The 14,257-nt window shown below is 38.5% G+C and overlaps 1 protein-coding gene across 18 annotated transcripts in view; it reads right to left on the bottom strand.

Annotated features, from left to right (window-relative positions):
- Positions 1 to 14,257, bottom strand: part of NAALADL2 (N-acetylated alpha-linked acidic dipeptidase like 2) — a 410,260-nt gene that overhangs the window by 367,546 nt on the left and 28,457 nt on the right. For 16 of the 18 annotated variants that reach the window (XM_064385276.1, XM_064385277.1, XM_064385290.1 and 13 more), the window contains one exon: positions 1,896 to 1,954. The exons of the other annotated variants lie outside the window; for them this stretch is intronic. Coding sequence is in view for 2 of the 16 variants with exons in the window: in XM_064385273.1 (XP_064241343.1) it covers positions 1,896 to 1,954 (59 nt within the window). In the remaining 14 variants the exon portion in view is untranslated. The remainder of the gene's footprint in view (positions 1 to 1,895; positions 1,955 to 14,257) is intronic. 18 annotated transcript variants of the gene reach the window in all.

Raw genomic sequence — 14,257 nt, 5'->3', positions numbered from 1 at the left:
TCACTTAGATTTACCTCAAAACAATTTACTAAGTCAAACAAGAGGGGAATGAATAGAGCTGATAATGATGAGTTCTTTATTTTCCCCCTAGTCTTCCTTCGAGCTCTGTTTACAGTAATATTAATTAATTACACAAATATAACAGCCTTGAACTGTCTAGTTCATTCCTCGAGACCGTGTCATCATCTTCCACACTGCCAGAACTGATTTTCTGTCTTTATAAATTCATATCTTAGATTTTTTATTTTTTTTTTTACTTTTTCTAATGCTAACAGAAGAACAGCAAGGCTGGGCAGCCCACTGCTCACAACACAGTATTAGAGACTGCCCTAGAGAGCTTTGCCAGAAACTACCATGCAAACAAAACTGTCCAAAGTACAAAACACAAAGGGTGTTCTTTGGAAGTTCCAGTTAACAAGTTTTGATTTCTAGTAAAAGAAGAAAAAGTCTGAACTTTGAGGAAATTCAACAGTCATTTCAAATATTCATTGAGAATTTTCTTTCAGAACAAATTCAATACATTTCATTCTAATTAAGCAAAAGGTATATCAGAACAGCAAAAACCAGGTATGAAATATAATGCATTCAAAATGCTTAAACAGCTGACAAATATGCATACACCAATGCAAGCAGAGTTCTGCAGTGCTAAAGTAGAGCCCATCAAGCTACATTAAAATTCCAAGGGAAAGAGGAAAAGAAGGTTTAAAAGCTGAACACAGGGCAGGTGACACCATAAATCATTCTTGCTTTTCTTACAGGATGCAATACTTCCCCAACTTCTTAAGAGTTTTTGGGGTACAAAAGTGACAGGAAAGTGGTTTTCTTCAGCTCTCTTGTTTTAAGAATCTGGCAACAGCAACAGTGATAAAATGCAGCAAGTTTTTCTTTCATATGCTGCGAAAAAAACATGCATTGAAAGAGGGATTTTTGGCTTTTTGCCAGATTGCAAAATATGTGAGAATTCTTGTTGAAGAATCCCTTTGGAATTCATGTCTTAGATTTTTTACAAAACCATCACAAACCAATTATTTCTGTATGGTGTGAGTTTGTTGAAGTTAGTGGAAAGTTGTAATCTCTCATCCTATTACTGTTTGCAGGTTACACTTCCTGGACATCACAGAAAATGCAGCAAGGACAAAATTTACTCTTAAGTGTAGCACTAGGTCTGTCTTCAGAAATCTTCAACTCCTATTTAAAAGACCACGGATATTTTTCTGAATGTTAATAAAGTTTCTTTCACAGCAATTTTAGTAAAACACTGTATTTTTGATTGCAATCTCAAATACTGAAGCTCAAGAAAAAATAACTGAGTTTTTTTAGATGCAATCGTAGTTTAGATACTTCATATCTAAACCAACTCAACTATTTCTTATAATGACATTTCAACGGATATCCCATCTTATGGCAACACTTTTGCATTAAAAGGGGTAGACTGATATTGTACATCAAGTTTATTTATCCAGCCTGCAAGTACATAAGAAAAACAACCTTCTGATTGCCCCACAAGCAGGATAATGCACTATAACCATCTAACATACAGTGAAAGAGTGAGAAATTATAAATATGGAAGAAAACTATCAACCTTAGAAGTACATATTCTTTAGAAACAAATAAAACCACATAGCTATTCATATTTTATGTGACTACTACCATAGCACACAACATTTTGCCAAGTAATTACCATAATGTGCAAATACTTCTATAAGAGAAACTGCAAAATAAATCTGGTTTTTAGTGGTATTTTCAAGCGTGGATTGTATTATGCAGCCTCTATACACAGTCATAAGGTAATTGGTAAGAACTTCCAGCATTTCACCCTTCATAGGCCCTGAAAAGTCAATGTTATTTAACTGTTGCACAAATGTTAATAAAAAGTCATAATCCAGGGAGCTTACCCCGGGTCAACAGAAGGAATCCAAGAACCGAAGTTATTTCCAAAGCCCAGACAAGAGACCTGAAAGAGAGAATAACAAAGGGTTTGTGACAAAGCTGACACGGAGTCCTCTGAAAGGAGCAAAATCAATTGTGACATTTTTCATTTATTTGTAAATGCCTCTTTGGCAGTATGCTCACTCCAAACGACAGCTGACTCTTATAAAAAAGGGGAGGTGATGGTAAAATAGAGGAATCCTGACAGTTGCTTTAATGAGATTCTGCATTAGGATCACTCCACCACTTTCCCTCAACAAGGACTGTGCCCTTCACTTTCAATCTTACATTCTTCAATTTGGAAAGCATTAATCCTATGAAAAACTCAACTCAGCCTCCTCTAATCACCATCACAGCTCTTCTTTCCACCTCCTTCACCATCTCACTGACATTTATGTATGGAGTCCATTCACAGCTTAAAATATGTACAATTACCATAGAGCAAATTAAACTTCGACCTGATAGCATTACTTTAATCAAAGCCTAGTTGCAGTGTGTGTGGTGAGGACAAGAATCTTGAAACACACCTTAGTTGATACTAGGAGTGCAAACTCAGAGTTTTCCTTCCAGTTCTAGGAATTATGCTGCTGCAAGTGTTCAGTGCAGGAACATTTGATGCTCATGTTTTCTTTATTGCAAAAATAAATAGGGAAATCTGTAATATGACAGGGAACTTGCCTTGCAAATATTGAAAGAATAATCATTCTGGGACCAGAAGCAGACAAGGAATTTTAATAACTGTAAGAACAGGCAACATGATACCACCTATTTCAGAAAAAGGCCACTGGCTTGAGGATCCAGTGCTTGAGCACACTTACTCTGGCATAACTCTTATCTGATATATTCCATTCTTACGTTTTCCAACAGTAACACATTTTCTGTTGTTCAAACTCATTTTCTAGTGCTATATCACATATCTTTCAATGAAACTAGATGACAGCACTGAATAGATCATGGTAGCCTCAGGCTGCACTGAAATTAGTATTTTATCCTCTGTTAACATCAGTAAATCATTTGTATTACAATGATAAGGTTTTGTAAGAGAAACAAACACACAAAAAAAACCCCATACAGGCATTGCTACAAGAAGCCTGAATCCCAGCTCTTTTGCATGCTCTAGCATCTTCTGAAAGATGAAGCTGGTGAAGGCACAGAGAAAAAGTCCTTTGAAGAGCAGCTGAGGGAGGTGAGGGCGTTCAGCCAGGAGAAAAAGAATCTCATCACTTTCTACAACCACCTGAAAGGAAGTCCAGGCCAGGTGGGGTTGGTCTCCCAAGTAATGTGAAAAAGGACAAGAGGAAACTGTGCCAGGGCAAGTTTTAGACAGGCTATTAGGATAAGTGTTTTCACTGAAAGGTGTGTCACACCCTGGCACACCCAGGCTGAATCCCTATGGCCAAAGGCATTTACAAGATGTGACACTGGAGGACATGGGCTTGTGGAGGGCTGGGAAGTGCTGGGTTCATGGTTGGATTCAGTGATCTGATTCTAGGCAAACAGGCTTGATTTGAAAAAACTAAACCATCGGCTGTCATACTGATCACAAGACAATTCCATCTCACCTCTGGATGAAAGCTGGCTAGTAAATCATGCTTGGGAAGTTCGCAATTAGTTACTCTATACCATAATCTGCTAGACAATATGCAACATAAATGTTGAATAAAAATCATTTAATTCCTGAAAGAAGAGAGAGATGGGTGATCTTCATGAGTTTCAGAGCAGTTTGCTTGACAGCCTTCGGAGAACCAGGGCAGCAATCCACGGCTCAGCAAAACTTCCATTTTTTCATTGCATTAATTTGTTTAAAAAACCACCCAAAACCTTTTGAGAGCATTGTGGAGGCTTCCAGAAGAAACGTTTTTGACACCTTCAATTTGAGGATGCAGACTAAAAGTGTAACTTGGAAACCTTTTACAAAATTTTTCCTGGTATATAAGATCTTTAAGAGTCTCAATTGATGGAATCAAGGACTGTGATTCACTTTCAGTATCAGCACTTTTTCCCTCTGAGATTCATTCTTTGCTGAAACTCTTTTAAATTAGTGTAAGAAAGCCGAGCACAACATTAAATCACCTCCCAAGCATATCAATCTCGGTTACCAAAGAAGAAAAAATAGAGTATATTTCAAAACAAATTCTCTGGAAGTTTCTTCTGATTGATATCAGATCTCTGAAGTTAAACGACCCCTCATATTTCATTCCTAAAAATATACAGTTACTTTCCCAGTTGGATGGAAAGCAGGAAAGGCCAGATTCTGGCCTCTGCTCTGATAAGGGAGTACCAATGAAAAACAATGAACTCAGCACACATGTGGAAAAAAAATTATTATTTAGCTCCGAGGAAGGTTGCTTGGTAATTCAGACAGGTGATCTGGAGGCACAGCAGAGCAATAATGGCTAACATCACATACTAGAGGGAGTATAAATTTTAATGATACCACTCATAAAACTCACATTTTAAAGGTTACAAAACAGAAACAAGCTTACAAAGAAAACACATAAATCATTCAAGGTGTCAGGTTCCTATTCCTTAGCTATTTTAAGAGCTAACGGCCTGTCCATCACTAAATAAACTGGAATATGCTATACTCATTTATGCAGGACTGAAAAGGGAATGTACACCAGAGTTCAGCAACCATTCACCCCTACAGACTCTATTCTTAACAACACAATAGCAACAGCCATGTGTAACTTCACTGATTTATTCATTACTAGACAAAATGAAACAAAAACACTTGACCAAATTCACCTACATCCAGACAAGATCACAACAACACATAATTAGCACCATAATTACAAGGACTCCTAATCCAGAGACATTAATGCACTTCCCTATTTGCTCATACACACTTCATTGTAGGCCCTTAAATACAGGGCATCAACAGAGGATTAATGGGGCATTCCCATCAACAGGCCAGATTACTTTCATCCCATGCAGACGAAAGAGAAACAGAGGCTTATATTATCATTTTTAATTACTGTAATTGGTCTGCAATTGCAACTGCATCTATTGTTGTCCCTATACACACATTATCAACACAGACCAATTTAAATGGCTGGTTGGGAAACAGCCACTCAGGGCCAGTAAACCACTGTGCACATTGAACTTTGACAGACCCATCATTCAAATCCACAAATCACCTTTTGAGCTGGGTTTCACAAAAATGACTTGCCGTTTGGCTCAGTGGTCATTTCTCTTGTTCACAGAAGCTGGCACCTCCATTTCACTGACAGTAACTTCCACCTCCACAACACAAACTCACTACTCCAAGGCTCCCTTCTGGGAGCAGCACCCAAGCCAGGCTCACCACAAAAAGCTTCCATTGTAAAAGGCTTTCTGCAATCCATCTCAGAGATCAGGCCTTCAGGATTTGGTTTTCAGAGCTCTGTTTTTACACTGCTTTTTTTTCTTAGTGTCATTTATATTTGAGCTGTTTAATGGATAACCCGAAATTGATTTATTCATTTTTTTCAGAAGTAGACACACATTGAAAGACACTTGAACAAGGTCGTTTTGCCTTGCTGAAAAGTCCAACAAGATTATCAGTAAATGCCTTATCCAAAATCCTCCTATGTCAGAGTATTTCTACTGGCTGGATTTAATACTGAATGCAGATTTGGGATCTTTTCTCAATCCAAACTGGAGTGCAGCAATCAAACACTCGACTCCAGAACTCTCCCTGGCGACACTCATGGGATTTCAAACTGCAACCTCACATTGGAAATTTCTGCATCCAATTACCACTTATCAGAGGCCACCAATCTCTTAAACTTTAATGGTTAAAGAAAACTCAGTGTTTGGTTTACAAAGGCAATAAACACCTTAATGCTTTCAATAAGCTCTTTGCCTTATACTGTGTTTTTAGTTCAGGAATCTTTTCCTGTAGCTCTGGAGGAACTTTATTTAAGTAAACTGCTAACCTATTATTTTTCCAGTCTTTGTTTTCTCTAGGAAATTATTTAAGAAGAAAACCCTCAAACAGTGATCTCAGCATTCATACAGCAGTGAACTTCAGATACAGTAATTGCATAGCTGTGAGCTATGACGACTTTCCCATGGGGGAGAAATGACCTGGTAATTCACGAATGACAAAGTCAAAAGTAAGGTAAGCCGGGGAGGGAAAGGATTTCCCCCTAGGATGAGATAAATATAATTTCTCACAGCAGTGTATATGTCTCTTAAGCCTCAGGTGGTTTTAAGTTAATGAGATTAGTTCCAGCAGGCAGTGAAATCCCAGGATATAGGAATTATATTTCCGCAGTTTTCACTTCATCCAGCAAGCACGGTGGAGTCAATCTTTGTGTCATTTTGTTATTGTCCTGGTTTGGGTCTTGTTCTCAGGTTCAAGCCTGGCTAAAGCACCTCATAACTTTGACTTAAAAGCTTAAGCATCATGTAAAGAGTGTGTTTAAATGTTTCAAAGGGAGGAGAGAAGCACCAGGCTTAATCTGCAGAAAAGGATTTTTTTGTTTAACTTTTCAGATGTGCTTTTATTCAAAGGAACTTATTCTTGTACTTTTACTAAACCAAGGTCACATGCATTTTTATCCTGAACACAAAAAAATCCCCCAGAATGCACTGCTGTAAGAACACTGCCTTTAAAATATTTACACCCTAAAAAGATGGACATTAACAGGTTTGGATGCCTGGCTAGTTCAGTATTTTGGTAATAACCAAAAAGAGCTCCTATCCATGACCACCCACTGGATGTACAGTTTCACTCCGGTCCTCAGATCTGCTGATACAAGAAAACCTTCACTCCTTTATACAATTACTAGAGCTGTAAAGCAGAAGATTTTAGAAGATTAAAAAAAATAAGGTCAGATGATAACACTGATTTCCACTAAGAATTCCTTGACAACCAGCCCTATTTTGACTTACAGTCACTGCATAAGAATAACTGCTAATTTAGCAATTGTTTTACACTCTAGGTACTATTTTTAGCTGTGAATTTAAATTTAACCTTCTTGACATCACCACTGTAAAGAAAATGCAGAAAAATCCAGTGTTGCCAACATACTTCAGGAAGCTCTTTCCCATCCAACAGGGGAATGACCTTTACTCCCCTCCTGAAACTGCACACACATCACATCAAGAAAATGCTCATGTTAGTCCCAGGCCTCTTTCCAAGACATTCTGGTTAAACTTCATATCCAGAAAGCACAAGGAGGAATTATTTTTATTGGGAAATTTATCCCCAAAATACAATATGAACTCTATAAAAGACGTGCTAGAATAACCAAGTCCATTACAGGGAAAGCGGTGTTTACTTTAGTTTTACCTTACAAGCCTGACTTTAACACAGGCAAATCACACCCACACAGACATCACTGAACTTTTTTGTCAGTTTTATTTATTTATTTCTACTCCTGAATCTGCCTTCCCATTCTGTGTCAAAGCACCACCACATTACCTTTACTCTTCATCCTGTCCAGAGATGTCCTTCTTTAGGCTTTAAAACTTCATTACCATGTGCTTTCAGCTACATACAAAAAGTTCAAGCATCTCTTTGCCAAAAGAAAGAGCAAGTTCCATCATAGCTCAGTGAGCAGTGGAGAAAATTCAGAATTAGGAGACTCATTTCCTTTTTCTCTGGAAGAACCTCAGCTGGTACAAACAGGTAACATGTAACTAAAGAGAGGCAACATCAGCAAATTAATCTGAGGACAGAGGCCAAAATCTGACCATGAACCGGTTTCTGGAACAATTCCAAACTCTGGAAACTGATACACTGGATAAACATCTGAGCATCCAGTATCCACCCCTGTGTGGGCTGGCTGAACTTGGAAAAATGCAGCTGCACAGGGATGTAGTATCACACACAGGTGAGATAATAATGCATTTGTCTGTAAGACACCCAGATGTTTGCTTACTTGCAAAGTAAATACACATTTGTTGTCAGGTAACCCCAATGTGTATTTCCACACGTGCATAGATCACATGCAGATTTAAATTAAACATAACACACAAATATGAATTTCAACAATACAAAAAATGAACTACCAGTGTAATTACTCTGGAAGCACTGCAATTATGAGTGTCATCAGAATGCATTATGCTCTGTGTTGGCAAAAGAATTATTTTGTAATGGGTCAGAGAACTCCTTTCCACACACTTTAATAATCAGCACAAAAGATTCAAATGGGGTATCTATTTTAAACCTCTGCCATCATTTCACTGTCAGCCTCTGAAAGAAACAGGCCCACTGGAAAAATACTTCCCAAAGTATGAAAACAAGGTGGATTACCTTAAAATGTTTTCAGAAGAAAGTAAAATGCAGCGGTCTGCAAGTATCTGCATTTCTTTTAAGGTCAGGAAGGTCAATTAAAATGAACAATTTTCGTTTCTTGCACAATTACAATTCAAGCCTCATACATAAATACCTGCCACAGAAAAAGACTTTAAAATAAGTGTTCATTCATAGATGAACAATATTCTAGAGGATTTTTGTAGGAAAAATAGTGCAGCTTTGCCATTATATTTCAAATAGTTAATGTGAGTTCAAGTGGCCTTAATCTACTCTGACTAGCTCTTTAAAAAGAAGTCTAAATGCTTACTTTAACCGTACCTTTCTCTTGGTCAGTTCCACTTTTGCTATGTGCAATTCCTTTGCTGAAAGAATCATTGCACAGAAGCTCCCTTACAGAGCCTATTATCAGCATTTGGCTGGAGACAGCCCAGAAGCATTATGCTTCTTGAAAAGCAAAAATGAGAGAGTTGAACTCTAGCTTTTCACAAGAGCAAGGAAAATGGCCTGGTTTTGAGAACATCTTGCTGCACCGCTCTTAGCCAGCAAAGAACTGCAATTTTACAACTGCATGTGACAATGGATGCTCTCTCCTCCATCCAGAGGGCCATGCATCCCTAGAGCTAGCTGCATGTAAGTAAGAACAAAGTTGTGCCCTGACATTTCATTCCCGTGGAGCAGACACAGAACGGAGCATCTAAACCAACACTGATGCTGTAAATAAAGGGACAATCATCCACTTCTGTCCCAGAAGGTGTGAAGAAAAACTCCTGCCTAGCTGTATGTATTTATCCTCTCTATTCTTTGTTTTTTTCTTCTCCTTACCTATTTGTTTCTCTCTTACTGTCTGCAACATTAAAAGAAAAGTATTACCCTAGAAAACAGAGTGTTTTACAGAAAAAAGGGGACAAATTTAATCTCCACTGTATTGCTCTAAAAACGGTGCAAAGGGCATGTATACTTAAAGAGATTACACACAGACAAACTTTCGTGCAGAAACAGAAAGTAGCCTTAATATAAGTGGGGAAATATCACAGAGTTCAGTGAGGAAATTCCACTCTGAACTTGAGCATAATGCAGGAACTCTGTCTGGCCTGGGACAGAGCACACCCGCCCGACTCTGGCATGACTGAGTGATCTGAGTGATGCTAGAGAATGGCAATACTCAAGCTTCTCAATTTTGCTTGCATTGCAAATATCCTTAAACAAGATTACTTTTGAAGAAGAGGAAAAAAAAAAAAAGACAAAGCAATAAAACATCACGTTTGAAGTCTTCTACTCCCTGAAAGTTTTGTTCCTAACTCCAGAGGTGCCTGGACACATCAGGAAAGAATCAGCTTCCTTCTCCTGCAGGAATGCAAGAGATTAACCTAATGCATGAATGGAACCTTGTTTGGGAGAGGAGAGAGATTCTGGCATCAGCCTGATTTATATGAAAGCAGACAGGCTACAAAGTTTAAGGATGTATGAAAACTGTACAAGACAGTTTTGTGATTAAAAAGGAGATAATGAAATGGACAGAAGTTGTCAAAAAAATATTTCATTTTGCTTTGCTTACTGAAATAAGTATTGATGGATACATTCCCAGCTTCATTGCAGTAAGCATTAGATTAGGGCTATTGAGCTAACTCACTGTGATGCATCGCATGACAGCAAGAAAAATTAAACAGTTCAAGCCACGATCTTGTCAGATCTCAGAAGGCTGGCAGGACATGAGTGATCTAACAGGGAACTTCCACAAAGAGCTGGGAAACACAGCTGGGAATTCAGCTCCTGTCTCTGCTGAGTATGTGCTCAATAAACTGGGTTCTGGTGGCTGAGGCTTCACCCAGGCTTCTGACCACGGAGATCTTTAACAAACACCAGTGGCACCTCCGGCGTGTTCATCCTCTCTCAAGACAGAACAGCTCCAGCTAACACAGCTCACACAGACACAAAAACAAACGCTTTTGTGGAGTCCTTGAGTGGAGCTGCTCAAGTAACTTTAATGACAGGTAAGACCTTCTCGGTTAAAAACCAGGGCAGTCACAAAGAGAGTGGTCCATCAGTCTTCCAACAAGAAATGCCCTTCACTTCCCATGCTGCATGCTTCAGAAGTGCTGCAATGTTTTCTGCACTGCAACCATTGAGCGGCTGAAAAACAATTACCCACAGCCATGATTTCTGAACCACCAGACCACAAAATCTCCCCAGAACTGCTGTGTACACTCCGCATGTCAGGATGTTGCATATCCTTCATTAAAAGGACCACAGAACCACATGAAAACAACAGAGGGAGTCCGCTTGCACAGCAAGCTTAGGGCAGGAGTTCCCACACACCAATGACACATTCCAGCTGCTGAAGAATGGTCTATTTTAACTAAGTGACAGTGTGACAATGCTCTGCAAATGTTGTACCAAGGTTTGCCCTGCAATATTAAAATGATTGTGCAGATTCTAGTGGAGGATATTAAATACTGCTCTAGTTCACTAATGGTTTTCACACCTTAGATTCCACTAAGGTGCCTTGATCATTTCACAGGACACAGCTCATGTTAATTAAGTCTTGTGTACTTGCCTGCAATGGTGTCACAATCCTTTAACCTCAAAAACAGGCAACAATCTCTTTTAACACCATTATGTAAAAATTATCACATAAACATTAGCAAGACTGCTCCAGAACAAACTCAAGCAAGTTCTAATTTTTCTTGTTTTTAATTCTTTCACCAACCTCACTCCACTGTGAGTTTTCATGTCACACTGACTTCATCATTGTCACAGAGTATAGCATAAATGTCCCATTCCACTACAGTGGAAAAAATTTCTGTGCCCAGTCTTAAGCAAACAAGTAGGGAACATGACTTACTTTTGATATGAAGAGATTGATAACTTTGACTTTTAAAACTGTACTTGGTGTTTCCCTGATCTTCACTTCCCATAAGAAAGGTAGAAAAATCCTCATCTGCAAATTGCTAAAAATAATCAGTTGCAAGATGTGACCTTGGATAAAGCAATGTTAAATTGGCCAGCAAATTTTTTGGAGGCATCACTGTTATTAACTTGCAATTGTTTCATTTCAGTCTGCCAGTGATGCTTGGCAGGTTATAATTTTTCATTTTCTCACTTGGCTGATGCTCACTCAAGTAGAGATTATGGAAATAGTGGTGGAGAATTTTTACAAAGATTTTTCCCCTTTCACTCAATCATATCAGGATTCAAACACAAATTGTCTCTGTGAGGTGGGTTACCTCTGTAACAGGATTACTGACAAAGATCCTGTCAGTATTCCAATGGCAGGAACAGTTCTTGCCTCATTTGGCAAGAACTCATGGGCTCTCCAGTGCATTAATGGCCAGCTGGACAACTGCTACCTGCTCAGTGCATTCCCACCAGCAATGATGTGGCCCAACTTCTGCTTTAGTAGTTAATATACAAGAGAAGTTCAAAGCTTTAGTTAATTGGTATTTTCCCTTGAGGTCACTGCTCCTTCAATTTATTTTTTTTTAAAACCACTGATCCCTTTCTACTAAGAGTATTCCCCACTCATGACTAAGTTTCTTTGCCTCCACATCACCTTCCCACTCTCCCATCATTTCCTTGCCACTGATTTAATGCATAAAAACTGTAATGAACAGCTCCTCCCAGTGATCATCCTGGAACAACACTTCCTATTTCTTAAGCATGTGTTTTCTTTTTTTTTCTTTTTCACTCCAAATATCCTCTGTTCACAAGGAAAATGTCCAGAATACAAATATCTGACTGAACATAAACAGATCCAAAAATGTGCTATTAAGTTGTTCTGCCTTTGGTGGTGAACCAAATGCATCCTCCTGCCAGAAGATCCATTTTGTGACAATTCTCTGACTAAAAATACCTGTCCCCCCAGCAACTCTGATCCAGGAATTGTACATGACATGCTGTGAATATTTGCAGCCCTTTCCTCATTACCAGAAAAGATTTTTCTATTACTATTCTCCTAGTCAGAGTTTGTGCAGGAAGGGAACAGCGAGGGGAAGTCGAAGAACACATTAAAGGCTGCACACCAGAAGCATCAGTCACCACACAAGGCATCATCATCCATCAGAAACCACACTTCAAACAAAGCTGGAGACACTCTGAGGTTTTTACTACTGGATGCAGCCCAAAAGGTATTAAAACAGTCTGACAAAACATGCCATTGCCTTCCTATTTATCCATTTTTAGCCTTCCTACTCAAGCCATGCATATTCATTACAAAGAGGTAATCACTGACCTGAGTGCACAGGGAAACAAGCTCATATTTATTTATCTTGCCTTTCTCTTTTTTAACTTTTCAAGTATTTTCAAGTGTTTATTATCCTAGCAACTGTGTCAATAATGAAATACATGGCAAGACTGCCACTGAAAATAAGCTTCATCATTCAGTCAAAGAGATGAAAATTTTGGCTGATAACTAGAGTGACATACTAAGATTTCTAAAGTCTTATGACTATATAAAACTATTAACTCAGATCTAATTCACTGCTTTTTATTGCATTTTCTGAAACATGTTTAGATAGACAGCATAACATCACTCATTTTATAGGCAGGGAACTGAAAGCACAGGAAAGAAAAGTAGCAATGGACAAGGCCATATAGGGGAACAGTGGCTGTATTTTAATAGTGACCAAGTCTTCAAAGTTCATTCCCACTTGTGATCAGATATTCATATTCTAGACATTTTCCTTGTGAACAGAATATATTTAAGTAAAAATTAACAATAAGAATAACAAAATAAGAATTAAGAAACAAACTCCAAATAACAAAAAAAACTTCCATTCTTCAAATGAGACAATTTCCCTTCAGTTCATTGCTGCATTTCCAGCAGCCACACAGTCCAGAGAACAACAGATAATGTTCAGGAGCTCCCCAAGAGCCTATTCCCAGCTTTGACAGAGCTCAGTTATGGGATTCCTGGCTTACAACCCATGGAAAGTTGCTTTTAACATCTGCTGCTCCATTAACACATCCAGCAACACCATGAAATGAGCGAGAGCTCAGGGAACTCCATCCCCAGGGCATCCAGCAGCCTCCTGGGAAGCTGCAGCAGGTAAGGAATTCAGCTGGACAGCATCCATCCTGCCTCACTTCATGGAGGTGCAATGCTGGTCTCACCACACAGAGTTTGCAGAACTACAGAACATGCAGTCAGACAAAATATTTTATTAGGGTCACAATTTTTTCTCAATTAACTTGAACTAAGTTGGAGAATATATATTTCAGAAATATATAAATATGCTATTATAAGTTACTGTTTAAGCAGGGTTATTTGGGGCTTGGGTTTTACATTTTTTTCATCCACCTCTCAAACTGGACTTGTTCCATAAGCTGATTAACACTAATTTAGCTCTGTTAGTGACCACTCGTGCCAGTCAAAGCATATCATGTGATGGAGGGACAACACAAAACAAAAAAGGACACAACTGAGCTGTATTAGTCAAGGCTGAATTTCTCAATACAACACTGCAAAATGCTCAGGTCTTTCCATGCATTTCTTTCCACCAAATTAATTCTCTTAAAAACTATCAAATTTGCATCAAGTCTGACTTCAAGTCCATTGAAGTCCAAGAGTTGACACGCCTGGAACAGACAAATTACATTCATAGGCAGCTACAGCTCTCTGACAACCTCTGCTAGTTAAACAGAAACAAAATTTGATGTAGTACTACAAGCTGAATTTTAGAAAAAAACAGCCTTGAATCTTTATGCACCTGCCTAAAGCTAATAAAACTCATGCATAGATCAGGAAAAACCAAATTCAAATAAACTATTCATGAATCTTTGTTACTTATACATAAGGAATCCAATAAAGCAAGCTACTCTGGAAGCAAAAAATGCAATATAAATGTGTTCCAGCTTCCTTTGCTGGATTTTTTTAAAACCACATGCCACCCATGCTTTGCCCTGTGGCAACGTGTTTCAATAACTCGGACTTTTCTTAGGTACTCATTATTGTACAACAATCTATTCTGCATATGAGATTCTACCTGTGCAACAAGACAACAAAGAACCCACTTTCTCCTCCTCAGAGCATCTTTCACTATGAAATAAAAAGATTTCTCTGATGTCTGCTGATGCAGGACA

Source organism: Passer domesticus, chromosome 11 (genome assembly GCF_036417665.1).
Source record: "Passer domesticus isolate bPasDom1 chromosome 11, bPasDom1.hap1, whole genome shotgun sequence".
In the NCBI taxonomy this organism is placed as follows: Eukaryota; Metazoa; Chordata; class Aves; order Passeriformes; family Passeridae; genus Passer; species Passer domesticus.
This window is presented reverse-complemented; position numbering and strand designations above follow the sequence as displayed.